Source organism: Tachysurus vachellii, chromosome 3 (genome assembly GCF_030014155.1).
Source record: "Tachysurus vachellii isolate PV-2020 chromosome 3, HZAU_Pvac_v1, whole genome shotgun sequence".
In the NCBI taxonomy this organism is placed as follows: Eukaryota; Metazoa; Chordata; class Actinopteri; order Siluriformes; family Bagridae; genus Tachysurus; species Tachysurus vachellii.
In genome coordinates, this window is record NC_083462.1 from 9707319 (window position 1) to 9725768 (window position 18450).

The window sequence follows — 18450 nt, forward strand, 5'->3', positions numbered from 1 at the left end:
AAGTGTTTTTGGTCGGTTAATGACCAGGATTCATTAATACTGAGAACTGAGATGGACTGAGGCATGAGAATATTTTAGAATTTGTTAATGAATAATATCTACTTTATCAGCTCATACTCAAAATATCCATAACGATATGTCTAAAAACATCTACTAAAATAATTTCTGTTAGAAACATTTTCATTAAAATGTTCATATTTTGTGTGTATATATACATGTATTCAAAAAAAATAATAAAAAATAAAAAAAATACTTTTTAAATAAATAAATACATAAATAAATAAAATAAAAAAAAAATAGAACACGGTTCTAATCAGCATGACATAGTAAAAAAAAATTTTAAATCCATTTTTAAATGATACAAGTCTAGATAGTTTTCTGTTTGCTCACCTTTTCACCTTTGGAGCCACCCGGACCTCTTGGACCCTGCAAGAAACCAAAGCATCACCAAAGTAACCAAACTTTTCCACTTCCACTGAATTGTAGATTGTTATTACAGAGATAATGGCAAGGAATAAATGGCATTGATTATGGTGTTGCACAGACAATGGCCTCTGAATAATAATTTCAATTTTAAAATGAGGTTTTTGACATAAGAGGATCATCAGACTTACAGGATCACCTGTCATTCCATCCTTCCCAGGTATCCCAGCATCTCCCTGGAACAGTAAAATACAGATATTACTTCAGACGCAGTTCTTTGAAACACCTCAGGATGAACAGTAGTCATGAGGAGAGTCTGCTGAAGAGAAACAATTGATCTAACAAACTATTACAATAATCAGTCAAATTCTGCTTCACTCACCTTATCTCCCTTTGATCCAGGTAGGCCAGGGCTCCCCTGAGTACAAATAAAGAAGAGGATCCACGGTCAAACGTTTCATCAGCCAGAATTACTTAAATAAAGATAAATCTGCATGAGTGTCATAAATCATAATGCACAGGGGTCCTGAAGTCTTTTACTTTAATCAGTCTTTGAATGCAATGCAGTGTCAGAATGTATTACAAGATTAACGCTAATTCTGATGAAAGCATGTGCAATAATAAAGCATAATGAACCTAACTGAACCAACATCACATGAAATGACAACACTGAACAGTACAGACTTCATTTAGAAACCTGCAGGAAATGCCTATTGATGCATTGCTTCAATTTGACAGGAAAGCTCCAAATCTTAAATAACCTCTATATCTTAAATAACCTTTTGTTTAAAATTTACCGAGCGAAAAGCATCTCAGAATGCACAACATATCAAACTCTGAGGTCGACAAGCTACAATAGCAGAAGACCACAACAGATTTCAATCCTTAGACTCAAAAAAGATCAACTGGGAATCATTGGGACTGGGACTAAAAGTCATTTGGTCTGATTTTATTTCATTCTTGATTTATGCTGTAACATCATTTGTTTCCTTTATTATCGCCACATATGCATTACAGTGGAATTCTTTTCTTCACATAGCCCAACTGAGGAGGTTGGGGTCAGAGCACAGCGTCAGCCATGATACAGCACCACTGGAGCAGAGAGGGTTAAGGGCCTTGCTTAAGGGCCCAACAGTGGCAGCTTGGCTGTGCTGGGCCTTGAACCCCGAGCCTCCGATCAACAACCCAGAGCCTTAACCAGTTGGGCCACCACCAACATGTAGATAGTAAAGTCAGAATCAGGCTTCACACAGATCCAACCTGCCTCGTGTCACTTGTGGTGGTGGTGGTCTGATGGTGTGGTGAATGTTTTCTTATGTTTACACTTATTTTTATTGAATTTGCCAGACATCATTATACAGAATGTCTTACAACGTCTCAGTTAATAAATACATCCTGATTCTGGTTCATTAGGTCAGAGACTAAAAATAGCCATCTAAGTCTAACTCTCATGGGAGGAAATATAACAAGAAAAACACACAGACAACAAGTTTCATTGGCACACTTTGAGCCCTTATCAGTAGATAAGTATCTGAGTATCTGAGTGTTGGTGCTGAATACTGTGGGAACAATAAACCCATTTTATAACAGCTAATTTATAATGATGGCAGATACTGCAGCATGTCACAAGGTCAGATCTAACTGATTCAGTGGCATTTCCACACACCAGATCTGAACAGAACAGAGCTCTTCTGAAGCGCGCTAGAATGTACAGTATGGCATGAACATGCCGCTGCAATCATCTCAACATGGACTAGGGATGTTTCCAGCATCTCGTCAAATCCATGCCACACAGACTCAAGGCTGTTCTGAGAGCGAAGGAAAGGACCGACCCGGTATTAGTATAGTGTTTCTAATAAAGTGACCCCTGAGTGTTCGTGTCTGTAATTAAGTAAAAGTGTTTTATTAGTTTCTAGAGAAATGATTAATATGTAATACAATACACTACCTGAGGTCACAGCAGCAAAATCTAATAAGAAGATGCGTGCAATAAAAGACCTAATGATTAAATGCTTACAGGTTTTCCTGATGTGCCAATGCCAGGAGGTCCGGGAGTTCCTGGTAACCCTGGTTCTCCTGCAAGCCCCTCTGGACCAACAGAACCTGTGTTTCCCTTTTAAATCAGTCAAAGCGGTTAAAATGTATTATATGCTACAGTGTGAAAAGCAAAGCGTAAAATCAATCTTTAAATGTTAAAATCAATTGTGAAAGCTCAGTCAAGTTTACCTTCTGTCCTTTAGGACCCACAATACAAATAGATCCAGCACGACCCTAGAACAAGGCAGAGCGTTAAACCACATTCCATGCCTACACAGCCAGGACACACACCTCTGAAAGCCCTGCAGAAGTTATCTATTCGATCTAAAACAAGCAGGTCATCAGTAAAGGTTGGTTTAACCAGATAAACAATTTAGAATTAAAAAACAAATTAAAACTGTAAACATGCACTAAGCAGTGAATCTGTTAGCATACTTGTTTCCTAGAAAAGAACAAAAAAAGATTAGGGTGTTTAAATCTCGCTTAATACGCTCCGACTCTCCATTTAAAAGAATCAATGGAGAAGAATTGATTTAAGGGCCTTTGTTGGTCTAAGGTAATCTATGAGGCATTAAAGAGATTTAAGTTCTAAAGAGATCTTGCTGAAGAGGGAACAGTTGGAAGAGAGCAGCTTAAATGGAGTGTAATTCCTTAGAACGCTTTCAAAAACCTGTGTCCTATGAACGTATGGATTTTAAAGACCATGGAGTGCACACATTTAGGTAGTAAAAAGAAAACAAAGAGGACAATTACAATGAATATTGACTTATTTTCATAGAAAAAAGTCAAGACATTTGAAATAAAGACGTTCCAGTGGAGATCGTCGACATACATCTTTCCCTGGACTTCCAGTGAGACCCTGGGATCCGACTTCACCCTTCTGTCCTTTATCTCCCTGAGAGTGAAAGAGGAAAGAATGAATGTGAATTAAATAGTAACAGATAGAGACAGAGAGTGAAAAGGCTTTGGGCTTTGTTTTTAAGATAACTAATCATTTTAATAGCTCCCCTGATCTTTAACTACGACGAAATTCAATAAACCCTAATAACCAACAGACGTACACAAAGAAGAACAGCGCAAAACCATTAACGCTTTATTTTTCACCTTAATTCCTACAGCCGCCTCCCAGTTTCCAGACAGACCCTGAAATATAAGCGAATAAGGAACAGTTGAATCAACGGGTGGAAACAGGATCAAGATATATCCCTCGGCTCAAGCAGAACCTCTCCAACAATCCATTGATCTCACAGGAGCACGCACTTACCGGCTCTCCTTTCTCCCCCTTCACTCCTTCTGGACACTAAAACACAAGCACACAGGCTAAGCAATAAAAACAACAACAACAACAACAACAAAAAAACACCCTCCTGTCCGTCAGGGCGTCCTTTAATTATACACCGATCAATAGTGAAATTGAAAGGAAAGCAGTGGGGAAAGGTGAGGAACTTACTCGACCGGAAACTCCAGCTCCGGTGCAGTCCAGACCCTGCAGATGGATTAAAAGGATCATTGCAAAGAGGTACAAAATGTAATCCGCTTAAAAAGTATTCTAATGGTTCCGACCAAGAGAAGCACAAAGACAGTTTAATATCCTCTCATGATCATCTCATAGCCTCCCATTAAGGAGATGGGCTTTGCTATTAATGTATCAGCATACAATGCCAAAAATAATGAAAGCTTGGAAAAGTCAGCGTATTCAAAGAGACGCTTTTGGGGGAAAAAAAAAAGAAAAAAAAAAAAAATAAGCAGTCTCTAATGAGCCAGAGCTTAATGACGCCAAAACAAATGAAGCTCCCTGTGCACTCGTTGACTGGCTTGTCTAATCTCGGCAGGTCTGGGCCGTGAATGACAGCTGTGCTTTTTTGTGCTTTGCCAAATGCAAGTCAGTGATAGTGAACCAACTGCTAATTCTTACCCGCTCTCCTTTTTCTCCTTTCAGGCCACGCTGACCCGCTCCCTCTTCCTGGACGATCTGAAACACAGCAGAGAACCTGATATAACACAACATGCAGAGCACCCCGATGTGGCCTTTGTGTATACGGATCGTGCTCGCACAAGCCGAGTGGAAGCGCATCATGCAGCATGACTCCGTATATCAAATCTCGAGCTGCAAATCCATCTTTCAGATTTCACCTCGTAAAGCCGCTATCATGGGCGGAATATGAACAAGTGGAACACTGTCCCAAAGAGTGTTCATGCATATGGTGCAATACATGCTCGATATGTGGCAAACATTACTGTTATACCCACATTTTGATCCTCAGTGATCAACACGCAGCCTGCGCACTAGGAGAGAAAGTAAAAAACCAAATCATTTCATTTCTGAACACACGGCGAGTCAGAATTTCACATGTTGGACTGAGGATGGCAGTAAAGCACAGTTTAAAAACGAAGGACGGAGCAAAAAAATACGGCGCGTATGAAGAGAAGGGTAAACAGCGAGGGAAAGGGTGGGGTAGGTGGTGGTGGTGGTGGGGGGGTCCACTGGTGCGTCTCTTTAGCACGGCCTATCTCTCTCATGGGAGATAAAGATCAGTAAGAACAGCAGGATCCCTACGGCGGCTCTGGCACACGCCAGCTGGAGCAGTACACGGGCAGGAGGGGGCACATGTGAACTAAAGCAAGTCATAAATAGCCGACACTTACAGCGGAAGGCCGTAATTAAAACAAAATCTACCACCCGTCGTGCCAGTAAGTCCTTCTTCTAGACTAGGCTGGTAATGTATACTAACTGAAGCGAGCTAAAGCAAAGAGAGACAAGAGAGCGGGATAAAACAGGCCTTTTCTTCACTCTCCTGGAACAAGTAGTGCTCTTACTCATCTCACCTCAACTCACCTTTCCAATCACACATCTGTAGGGAAGGAGGGGTAGAAATGTGAAATATACCCTTGTACACATCGAGAGATAACTTTTCAGTGTGGTAATAAAACGATCATCTAAAGCTGGCGAAATAAATCAAGTAATTTTTTAAAATAAAAACCCCTCTTTCCTGGAGCGGTTGTAAGTCATTAGGGTATGTTCACTTCCCATTGCGAAGTCTGTTTAATTCATCTGAAACCAGGTAAAATGCTTTCCCTCACTGAGCCATAAGTGATTGAGAGTCTACACAGCTGAAGTGCGAAACAGACTGACAGGAGATGTTTAGTATGCTAATTTGAAGCACTACTCAGTTATTGCACATGAGCGACAAAACAGGCAGGAAACCAGTGAGCCCCTGAAGATCGGTGCTGCATAATAACATACAAATCATTCCGCTGTCAGTGTATTATCTCAATTTTCAATCTCGGATGGTGTTCAAATTCTATCTCTTCTCTGCTGCGCCTCCATATTCAGCTATCTGCTTCCCATTTATTCTGTATTACAGAGCAAGTCAAAGGTCTGCTGGTGTGTAAGGAAGAGCTTCCAGACTGAGCTCGAACTAATGGAGGAACATGTGGAAGATTCCTCGGATTAAATGTTGCTTTTGCTGGCTTGGTTTATGAGACTTACTTTTTCCGCCAATTCTTTTGATCCATGGATCGGCTGTGAAAAAAAACAACGAGTAAGGGATAAATGAAACCTCTTTGTTTATATACACTTAATAAACACTTTAATAGAAGATCTGAACCCTAACACAATTATGTGGCAGACGTGCAATGCATAAATAAAATCATGCAGGTCAAGATCTTCAATTAAGGTTCACGTTAAACATCAAAATGGGGGAAAATGTGATCAGTGCCTTGGTGGATGGTAGGATTTTTATAAGTAAGACTTTCTAGTATTCTCAAGAGAATGGCTAGTTGGGTTTGAATGAATGAAGATCACGCTGAGAAGAAAAGCATCTCAGACTACAAAACACACAAACCTTGAGATGTGTGATTTCCTTCTGCAGCAGAAAATCATATCAAGTTCCACTCCTATCAACCAAGAACAGGAATCTGAGGCTACGGCGAGTAACACTCAACCAAAATAAACAGTTGAAGACTTTTTAGATCTTCAACTGCCCAGTTTTTCTTCAGCCTTTGACGTGTTGTGCATTCTGAGACGCTTTCCTGCACACCACAGTTGTAAAGAGTTTCCACATACAAACTTACTGTCAGATCAAACCAGCATCACTTTGTGTCAAATCTAGAGACTGTTTTATGTGAAAATCCCAGTACATCAGCAGTTTCTGAAATTCTCCATTCCATTTTATCTACATTCTGATTTTTGATGAGAACATTGACAACTGAACCTCTTGATCTTTATCTGTATGATTTTATGCCTCGGGTTGCTGCCACATGATTGGCTGACTGAATAACTGCATGAATGAATGAATGAATGAATGAATGAATGAATGAATGAATGAATGAATAAGTATGCTGCATAGGTGTTCCTATTAAAATGTTATATCTAATATACTGTACATATAAAAAGATTTATCATCATCACGAAAATGAAAAAAGGATTAAAAGAATGATGAGAAATTTTAAAAAGTAAATGAAAGAAAAGAAAAAAGGAGGAGCTGAAAAGAGAGGATAAATAGAGGATAGTGTGATCCTATCTGTTACGACTGGCTGCAGTCCTGACGGAACAGCTTAGCCAGTAGCCATGATTTTTTTCAAGGTTTGATTAATTATCAATATGAAATGTTACTTAAAATGACTCAGGCTCTTATTTTTTTTTTCATATGATGTGTTTTGATAACTAAACTCATGCAAAAAGCAGCGAGGTAAAAGACACAATGACAAATAAAGCTGAGCACCTAATCTCCAGTTCTGCCTGCAGGACCAAGCAACATATTAGGATCAAAGTAAAGCAACACACACACACACACACACACACACACACACACACACACTCAAATGCATACAGATTCTGCAGCAGAAGGCAAACAGTCCACACAGCTCCAGGCATGCACAAGACGGAAAACCTTAGCAGTGATGTGTTGTGAACACACACGCAAGGAATGTAGGCATTAATAATGCACCGCGTTTTGTTTAAGTCGGCTGCGATGATCTCACTCGAGCCGTGCCGGCGTGGCAGCCCACGAGACGATTAATGTGACTGGGAATACATCAGTCAACAACACACCGCCTGCATCTCATTAACCCCAGACAGGCGTGGGTGTGTGTGTGTACACACTTCATGTGCTGTGCAACACTGAATGCCACATTATAGCTTTTGGGTCAGGAACAACAGCGAACATGTGTGTGCATGCATCCAGTGCAGAGGCAGCTGACACGTACACGGGAGTGTTTCCTTTTAAAAATTGCCAGTATATAAACGTCACTTCCAGCAGGAGCTAAATTAACACTAATATCCAACAGCGATGGCAGGAAAAAGGGCTGTACGCACAGGAGAAAACCTAAAACAAGCACAAACATGCACACAAAAAGCGTGTGCACACTGCCATGAAACACCTCGCTCCTTTCATTACGGTACAACATTCTCTCCAGATCAGGGGTCATCAGTTCCAGTCCTACAGGGTTACAGACTAGCACAGTTTAGCGATTTATTTATTTATTTTCCTACTCAGCCTAGTATTTACCTGGTGAGTTCATTCATTGGTCCTTGATCAGGAAAATCACCAAACTGTGCTGGAGCCCCCTCTAGGACTGTGATTACTTTCTAGCAAAATGAGATTGAATCAATATGAAACCCAAAATGAAAAGCCAGTGAGCAGAAATGCATTTAAAATGCCCTAAAAAAAAACATTTGGTGAAAATTTAATGGGATCTAGATTTTTTTCCAGCGTAAGAATTTATTATGTCTGTTTCTGTAATATGCTCTATATATATGTGGTGTTCTGGGGAAACCAATCAGATGTGACTGTGAATAGCCATAAATATGTAGGTTATTTATTTACTTATTTATTTTTAAATATATTTTTAAAATTAATCTGGCAAAGAAAGACTGTTTGTCTTGATAAAAAAAAAAAAAAAACAAAAAAAAAAAACAACAATAATAACTTTCACTTTCATCTTCATGTAATGACATCATTCATATATGTGTGATGCTACTACTACTAATAATCATCATCATCATCACCATCATTATTGTTCTCCTTCTTTTTAATATTACTATTAACACTAGTATTAGTACTACTTATAATACATAGATAAATAATAAATAGATATTTCCAATAGATTTTATTTGGTATATCTTCTGCTGTTTGTGCAAAAGCCCTCGGTACGCCAAGCTCAGTTTCAGCAGCTCCTCAGTTCTCACTCTAGTCCATATGAGACTGTTCTCAGCTAAGATAGTCGATTGTTGGAGTAACTGAAGAGTCAAAGAATTTATGGCAAACTCTGACATCATTCTTAGGCATCACAGGATCATACACTCAGGTATATTTCGAGTCAGTGAGCTGTGATCGACTAACTTCAGGATCTGTAAAGATCGAGTTGATTAATCCGAATCAGTCGATCCGATTTGGTGAACTGGTTCAACCAAGAAGAACTGATTCAAAAGAACGAGTCGTTCATGAACCAGACGTTACTAGGTAAAAACTCGCTAGTGATTTCCTCACAAACCGATCTGTGACAGATTGTAAACAGTGAAACAATGAAATTGATAAATAATCATTTAAAATGCTCAAACTTTACTTATGGTTGAGATACATGCAAAGAATCGATACAGTTACTGTAGGTAAGTTTGAAGTTTTCACATCTATATATAAAAAAATGCCTATAGATTAACGTGCGAACTCAGGATCTGTCCGTACGTATGCTGAGGCTTTTTTTTTTCTTTGTTTTGGCTTCTACAGTACATGAAAGGGACATTTGATTTTCATACCAAAATGCTGTTTTGTTATTTAAAACTATGTTTCAATGCATGTCAAGAATTTTAAAATTTCATTTTTACCGTTTTTGTTTTTAGATTTCTTTCCACAAACATAGTTTCGAGTGGTTAAGAATGTGTTTCCACCGTTGCAGGACATGATGGTTCAGTGGTTAAGGCTTTGGGTTGGCGGATGGAAATTTTCTATAAGACCTGGATGACACACATGTATTCATGTGTATCCATAAGCAGCAGGTCCACCTTATCATCAGATCACAGATTAATTCTTGCATTTGGCTTATTTTTGTTTGTTTTAAACCGTGTTGCCCTTTATACCACCAAATGAGTGTAACATTGTTATTATTGGGGGATTTGACAGAACATTTTATGATATATTGTCACTTGTTTGCGTTTGTTCTACATGGAGATATTGATTGAATACACTGTTCTTCAGGATTGATTAAGATGTGGAATTGAGGCTAAATTTATGTTTAATAAATATCTATAGCGTTAATACAGCAAATAAGCAACAAAAACCAAGATAAACCAAGACTAGACAAGTACAGCTACATACTTCTGCTAAAGTAATGGTCAATAGCACTGAAAAGAAATAAACTGCTTTACTACAGTAGAGTTTTTTCGCATTTTAAGGAAATCTAGGCTGAAAAAGCATGCTAGTTGTGGGACAATTTTCCTAAATAATACCAGATTAAGCTGTAAGGATTTTGTAACCCACTAACACCAAACCAACAAGCATAGAGTGGTGCTGTCACCACCATGCTTCAATCAAAGAATGGGGTTTTCTAGATGATGGGAAATATTGGGGTGGTGCTATACATTGAAGTTCGCATTGTGGCCAAAATGGTACATTTTAATCTCAGCTTTATCTGGGTGTTTGGGGAGTGTCATGTCATGTCATGTCTGTCACGTGCTATCTGGCAAACTCCAAATGTCTTTGCTTTTTCTGTCCACGCTGCCATAAATTTCCAGCCTGTAACATCTTAACGTGGTTAACGTATTATATAAATCTGAAGGTTACTTAGTTGGACCAGATATAATTTAGTAGTTTCATACCAAAGGGGTGAATACATATGCATTTCAGTGTTTTTTTTTTATTTTTATTCCAATTCAGCACTTCAACAATTTAGAGTATTTTGATAGGACCGTCAAATAAAAACCCATTTTAACTCCAGGCTGTTATTTAAGCAGCACATAAGAGATTAGCGGTCGAGATGCCATGTATAAACACACATCACACACAAAAAAGAAATAAAAGCTTTTCAGTGACGCTTCTGAACTCCAACTCTTTGCATGATTCACAAAGTGTATTGAGTTTAATATAATAGAATGACTCACCTTTCCAGATCAAATTTGGATGCAATTTTGTTATGAAAGGGAAAGAGCCACTGTTAATAGCTATGTTTTACGTACAAGAAAATCTAAAAAAAACAACAACAACAACAACAAAAAAACCTCAGGAATTGATTAAGGTGCACATCTGCCTGTGTAATAGTAATGGAGCAAACAAATGGCAGATGTGAGCAAGCAGCTGAGGGCAGGAAACAGTCAAAATGTGTTCAAATGATATATCTCTAAGGAGCACATCTTTATTAACTGGCTAAATGACCCACACTGGTTGCCACCATATGCGGAAAAACATGAGGAACTTACTCCATGAGTAACCCGGAGCTAATAATCCAATTACTCTACTTTACTCTATTGGGCTTTGTTAGAAATATTCAAGAGGAGGAAGAAATCTTTTACAAAGCATTTGGGAAAACGTAGACAAGAAAATACAAGCACAGGCAATCCAAAAATTAAAAGGATATTGTATTGCAGGGTTAGCATGTACAAAATAGTTTGCTAATGTTACTGATAGAAAAATGCCTAGTGTTTTTTAGCATGCTAACTAGCGTGCGATTTAGCCCTTGAAAGTATTTCACTAAAGAATTCATTGTTTTTCATCACTGAATTGAAGAAAATCTGTATATCTGTCCATATTAACCCATCACAGGAATTACAATAAAAGATTTTTACAATATGTATATGAAATACATATAAACTCCATGTTGCATTTAAATGACTAACAAGTTTGACTTAGAATTATTAAATACACCTGAAAATATAAAAGTCCAGATTTGTAGATAGTGGCTAGCATGTGAATTCTTTAACAGCACATGTAGCTACTAATCCTCAAACTTATAGCTGCTTTCAGAACGAACAAAACTGAATATCAGCAACACTCACCAAGAGTATTAGCTAAGCGGTGAACCAAAGTAAACTCAGCGAGGATTTGTGAGAGGAAGCTTCAGTGCCTACACTGTGTGACGTTCCTTAAAACCCTTGGCCTCGTGTAATTTAATAATAGCGAGGAATGCAATTAGTACTTGAAACAGGTAGGACCATCAGTGGATAGACTGTCTAATACAAATTGAACAAAACCAATGCTGAATTTAACTCGTTTAGAAATTCTTATTCTGGATGCTGTAGCCAGTCTGCGAGGTAAGATATTATTTATAATACGCAAATTCTCAATAGTCAGCCTCTGGTTAGTCAGGCTTTGTTTTCATATTCAACAACAGGGCTTTAAACCATTACCCCTTTCTCACTCTAGAAATCGGGGCAAACTTCTATTATAAGATTACGGCAATGCAATGCACAAAACACACAACCCTCCGAAGGTGTATTCTTGAACTTCAAGAATTACCGTAATTGGTGTTTTGAGTTGCAACATTTGGTTTGTCTTTGTTGTGAATAGGTTCAGGCAAAAAAACAACAACATGCAAACAAAACAAAAAGACGTTGGCCTATTTAGATTTTTAGATTAGCCTTGGATAGATAGATAGATAGATAGATAGATAGATAGATAGATAGATAGATAGATAGATAGATAGATAGATAGATAGACAGATAGATAGATAGATAGATAGAGAAAGAGAGAGAGAGAGAGAGAGAGAGAAACCTAAGTTCATTGGGTTTACATATGCTAATAACCGCTGAGCTGAACCTCTGGTTTGTAAAAGGCATGCTAGGAGCAGCTTTATTTGCAGTGCAAGCTGAGCCATCGGAGAACAAATAGATTGCAGCTGGGAACAGGGCACACACTCAAGTCATTAACAGAAGGGGAGATGAGCAAGGAGCAACAATTCACTCTGAATGCAAAATAGACAAAGGCAGCAAGTGATAAAGGCAACCAGAAGGCCAGAGAAATACAAAAAATAAAGGAAGAAATTGAGGAAAAACAAAAGAGAGATATGAAAACTATAATCTGGTCTACGCATCACTGGTAAAGCAGATCATTAACCTGCCAGCATGCACGCCTGCATGTCAGATAACATTCATTCATATTCAGTAAGCGCATTATCCTGCTCAGGGTTATGATGGATCACGTCACGGTGGACAGTGTTGATTATGTTAACTGCAGCATAGACATACAGTACTGTAGCTTTGGATTTTCACTCATGTCTTCAGAACTTGTTCTGCTGATAACCAACCGCAAGTTTGGTATCTGTTATCTGGGATTTGTGACATGAGCTGCAATCTTTAAACACTGGCTTAATCACAACCTTATGACGAAAAGAGGTCCAAGCATTTCTTAAAGATACACTTTCACTTTCATTAACATGATTTTCAATGTGTTTTGAGGTCCACAGTCTATTTTACCACCACAACATGTGATCATCTGTTAATAACATTTTCTTATTTGTCTTATTTGTCTTATTTGTCTTATTTGTCTTATAGGTAGGTAGATAGATAGATAGATAGATAGATAGATAGATAGATAGATAGATAGATAGATAGATAGATAGATAGATAGATAGATAGATAGACGGACAGACGGACAGACAGACAGACAGGCAGACGAATGAATAGATAGACAGGCAGACAGACAGACAGAGATAGACAGATAGACAGACAGATAGATAGATAGATAGATAGATAGATAGATAGATAGATAGATAGATAGATAGATAGATAGATGAATGAACAGACAGACAGACAGACAGACAGAGAGACAGACAGACAGATAGATAGATAGATAGATAGATAGATAGATAGATAGATAGATAGATAGATAGATAGATAGATAGATAGATAACAAATATGAAGTGTCTTCACTTTAGGTTGAGTCCCACCTACCTGGCTGAAAGGGTTTGGGAGAATCTCCACCAGGTTCTCTGCCGCTCTACGACTCTTCGGGGCATCTGGGGGGCACTGAAAAGAAAACAAAATCTTTTTAACAACCTACGCTGATCAGATCTTTCCAAATCTGAAGAGTGCAAAAAGTTTGAATACTTAGTTACTAGCAAGAAAACGCAATAAATAAAAGAATATAAAAATAAATCACACCACCTGAGTCTGATGAGGATTCAAAACACATTTGAAAAATGTCTGCAACCCTGTTGTCATATGACACAAACACTGCTTTCTTCCCTTTCTGAAACTTGTCAAGACAAACTGTAACGTAACTGTTTATTATTTTTTTTCCTGAAGTTTGTTTAGGGGCATCTGTTGCCCTTGTTTCCATTTTAAACTCTGCTCACAGGGAGCCCTGAGCATATGCCCCAACAGAACGCCACGCGCTGAAGATCTAGGGCTCATTAAAAAGGCTCATTAAAATGTTTGACTGGGAGTAGTTTAGCGTCACCGGTTACAATGAACACGCCTGCCCTCCCAAATAATGCATGGAGATTCATGAATCCATGAAATATTATGCTGTAAAACCACAGCGCTGTGGAGTTCTCAAATTAGAAGGTGTGGATTCATTTTCTATAACAGCAGCTCTGACAAAAATCCTGGCTGAAACATAAACATTAATGCACAGGCTCTAATCCATTATTGTTTCTATAGTAACAACTCAGACATGAGAACTGGCCGGAAGCCCCAGATAATGCAATGCATATAAAAATCTCTCGTTTTCAACCAGGAATTTCAGCGATATGACGAAGCTTTTTTTTGTTAGAAGTGATTACTAGTGATTATATGGAACAATTCTTGTGTTTTTGTTTATGATTTTTGGTAAAATGTCAAGCTAAGACAAAAGACAAACCAGTTAGAGGGCAACTGCTTGCTTTCACAGATATTCCCTTAACACTAAGCATTTAGTTAATAATAAGTTAATAATAATCAATAAACATTTTTAGTGTTCTAGAAAAATAATACGCTTCATGTTGGGCTGTATCACAACACCCCATTAACATCGTAAACCTGTCATAATGCTGTATAATAGCTACTAGCCATTCCATCAGCAGAGTTTTAATATAGTTTCAGATCATAAAGCACACGCAGTTCTAAACTTCAGACCAGAAACGATTGTACGTTCTCTCCTGTGGCCTCCTTTCCTCTCATACAGGAAGCATTTTTTTTGTCTTTTTTTTTTTTTTTTTTTTTTTTATAGGAGCTCTTTATTTTGACTATTTCTAGGCTTTATTCAAGATGTTGGATGCTTTTTGTGTAGGCAGGAGCTCCATGGGAGCGAAACATTTCTCTGAACCTCAGCAATTCAGCAAGCTGAACCCTGTCAGAGCTCTGATCAATTTTGGTCAAAAAAAAAAAAAAAAAAAAAGAGAGAGAGAGAGAAAGACATGGCACATTCTAGTCCCTGTTAAACAACAACGAAAATAAAAAACCTTCAATATGGATGACTCAAGCCCAGTTCTGGCCCCCAGGACATCCTTATGTAAGTTGATGCCATGATGCAACACTGCTTGAGTCTTTGTCTGAAACTATAAAACTGAAGTTTTGACATTTTGCCTTTTTTATTTTGTTTTGTCTTTTGCATTCCTTTCCAAGACACCAGCTTTCTATAACGGAGGTTTAACGTATGTGCTACAGATTCCCCAGATTCCCCATGTGATGAACATCAGTTTTATCAATCAATTTAAAAAAAACAGAGTCACTGCAGATCCCTTGGGCCAAAAAAAAACAAAAAAAAAAATATATATATATATTCTTTCCTACATGAGCCATAGCGGTATTCTCATCTTGCTGCATAATTCAGCAGAAATATTGTACATGTCCAACACCTAATGAGACTCATTTCTCTCCTGTAGACAATCTCACTTTTTTTTAACTCTTAAACAAAAACTTTGGCTGCTGTGTGCTCAAGCGAAACTATCGATATATTGGCTTAATTTACCAGTAAATTCTGAATATGCTTCTAAAATGAAGTTTAAATGACACATTAGCAACATTTTGGTCCATTTATCAAATAAATGCCATGCTAACTTATAAATAAAGAGCACTATGGAAAAAAAGAAAAGAAAAGAAAAGAAAAACACTCGTACAGAAACACAGTATGCTCAGACTCGAATGCCATGCACGCTCTCTCGCCTGTGGTAATCAAATCTATCAAAATTTGATTAACAACAAGGAATCATCATGTCAAGATGTTATATGTTGTTATACACAAATAATTTTGATAATTTGATTGAGATGGAAACAAATCCACAGGCTCACTAAAGGCAATTTATTCCAAAAATAATCATTGCGCCATGCATTAAAGAAATATTAAAAACAAATAAATCAGTTGCCCTAACAAGGTTGTTTTTTATTCATTAGTTATATTCATGTGTTACTGATATAAAAGGGAAATAAATATAACTTCAATTTAATTATATTTTACAAGAAATGATGACAATTTTCTGCTAATGCAAGGAACCTGAATGCATAAATGAGCTACGTTTTTTTTTTTTTTTTTTTTTACAAAAAATATTAATAAATAATTACAAATAATGATCTCTCTAGTCTCCATGTTTTCTAAGGCACTGGAAAAAAAAGTGTCACATACTTTTTCTCAGTCTTTGCATAGAAAACATTTTCACACACATTTCTAATCTGCAGTATTTGCAGTACGTTATCATCGCCTGGTACACGCTTTTAACTATTCCTTAATCTTCTTTTCCCTCTTACAATCTTTGCAATACATCATAAAACAGGAATGATTCTGCACATCATGGATACGGAGGTTTGTTTACTAAAGTCGGAGTTCTAATTCAGTTAAACTCTATTATTTTCAGTGGTCTTTGTGAATGAGGAGTAAAATTACACTGTCAACTGTGACACAGGAGTAACTGTTACACTGTGCATCCATGCCGTCTAAAAAAAAAAAAAAAAGAAAAAGCCACTGGACTATTGGAGACACTGGACACTGGAGTAAAAAGCATATTATTTTGATTTGGAAATGGTTGCATGGGCTAGCTAAAACACTACTTGGTGTTTCAGGAGAGTAATGACTCAGTGCTTAAGGCTTTGGGCGATTGATTGGAAGGTCAGGTCCAAAATACAAACCCAAACCCTGCCACCTACTTGTAAGTACTTGTACTTGTACCTGTTGTATCCTGTCCAAATTATTCATTCATTCATTCATTCATTCATCTTCTACCGCTTATCCGAACTACCTCGGGTCACGGGGAGCCTGTGCCTATCTCAGGCGTCATCGGGCATCAAGGCAGGATACACCCTGGACGGAGTGCCAACCCATCACAGGGCACACACACACTCTCATTCACTCACGCAATCACACACTAGGGACAATTTTCCAGAGATGCCAATCAACCTACCATGCATGTCTTTGGACTGGGGGAGGAAAACCGGAGTAACCGGAGGAAACCCCCGAGGCACGGGGAGAACATGCAAACTCCACACACACAAGGTGGAGGCAGGAATCGAACCCCCAACCCTGGAGGTGTGAGGCGAACGTGCTAACCACTAAGCCACCGTGTCCCCTGTCCAAATTATAACTATCTTTATTTGTTAAGCCCTGTAATTGTAACTTTAGTTGAAAAATTTAAGTTTCATGGCTGTCTATATTTGAGACATACTTACACGAGCTCCGGGAATTTCACAGCAAGCTTCCTGGATGGCCAAAGACGGGTCACAATACAGCATCATCTGCTGAATGTCCATCTGTGAGAAAAAAAAAAATAAAGAACAAAAAACCAGAAAGTTAATTCTAGGTTAAAGCTTGAAGTACTTGAAACAAACATTTATTTATTTGAAAAGCTGGACGAGAAAAGTGTAATGAAGTGAAAGTAGACACAAAACGTGGGACGTGTGAAGAAATTCAAGTAAGCACTCAAGTCACTCAAGCCAGTAAGGCTGCTGGATGCTTGGTGCTCAGGACCAGTCCATGCACAATACCTCTACGTGACATGCGTAGGTGTGGGATTTCTTGCTTTTCATTTATGCAAGCTTATTAGTTGGTTTAAAAGATTCAGCTGGTTGGTTTAAAAGAGACAGCTTTCATACGCGTCCCTGAAGCGGCACCATGTCAAGCGTTTCATACGTGAGGCGATTTCTTTTCCATTCCACATGCAGCAATTCTGAGTGTTAACAACAATACGGAAAAGTTTTCAAGTAAAAATTGCTTTAATAGTGCTTAAAATTATGAAAGTATATTACATTGAGATAAATTATTAAGTAACCCTGAAAATTGTCAAAAGGTTTTAATAATTGAATGTATTTGGCCACATATAGAGTTGACTTATACTCAAGTAGTGATAATTTAATACTTATTATATTAGACATATTTTTATGCAGCTCTCAGATGTAACTACAGACTTAAAGATTGCTTAGATGGCTGTCTGAGAGAAAACGTACATCTCAGTTACATGCGATTCTGACCTTGGACTTGCCGCAGTATTGGATGAATAGCACAGGCAAAATGATATGTCGCTGAAATTTATGTTCTGTATTAAATCCACCAAAAAACATCTATGGAATGCTATTCGAGACTAATATTAAATACATAGATATGTTAATAATCATTAATTAATATTATTGTCCCTTCAAATACGTCTTAAACAGAGACTTATCTTGACAGAAAAGTGCTTTTTGTGGATAAAACTATTCATTTCATTAAATGAAGCTATAAGGTTATTAGATCTGTGCTCATTCAGCATATCCCTTATAAACTATGGATATGATTTCAAAGACTTCAGCCCACAAACATGTTATGATTCTATCAAGATGATTTATTATCTCATGCCTACATTAGTTCATGTTTAAAATGAACTGTCATCTCACAATATAAAGTGCTGTTTTGTAAACTCCTGAATAATGAAACCGTGATGCTTCTAGCGAAGAAAAATCAAGACATAAACTACATTTAATCTAAACTGAGGGTCCAGAAAATCAATTTAAGGAGATGCATAATGTGATGCTGAATATGAGGAACTTTCTCGTATAATCTAGATACATAGATAAACAGACAGACAGACAGACAGACAGACAGATAGATAGATAGA

The 18450-nt window shown here is 37.7% G+C and overlaps 1 protein-coding gene across 6 annotated transcripts in view; it reads right to left on the bottom strand.

Moving 5' to 3' along the window:
- Positions 1-18450, bottom strand: part of col16a1 (collagen, type XVI, alpha 1) — a 95607-nt gene that overhangs the window by 41479 nt on the left and 35678 nt on the right. For 4 of the 6 annotated variants that reach the window (XM_060865668.1, XM_060865670.1, XM_060865666.1 and 1 more), the window contains exons 7-20: positions 17030-17110; positions 13343-13417; positions 5951-5983; positions 4711-4746; positions 4376-4432; positions 3911-3946; positions 3725-3760; positions 3565-3603; positions 3293-3355; positions 2650-2694; positions 2441-2536; positions 806-841; positions 615-659; positions 391-426 (exon numbers count right to left, since the gene is read on the bottom strand). In XM_060865668.1, the coding sequence (XP_060721651.1) occupies positions 391-426; positions 615-659; positions 806-841; positions 2441-2536; positions 2650-2694; positions 3293-3355; positions 3565-3603; positions 3725-3760; positions 3911-3946; positions 4376-4432; positions 4711-4746; positions 5951-5983; positions 13343-13417; positions 17030-17110 (714 nt within the window). The remainder of the gene's footprint in view (positions 1-390; positions 427-614; positions 660-805; positions 842-2440; positions 2537-2649; positions 2695-3292; positions 3356-3564; positions 3604-3724; positions 3761-3910; positions 3947-4375; positions 4433-4710; positions 4747-5950; positions 5984-13342; positions 13418-17029; positions 17111-18450) is intronic. The other 2 variants (XM_060865669.1, XM_060865671.1) reach the window with 2 other exon arrangements.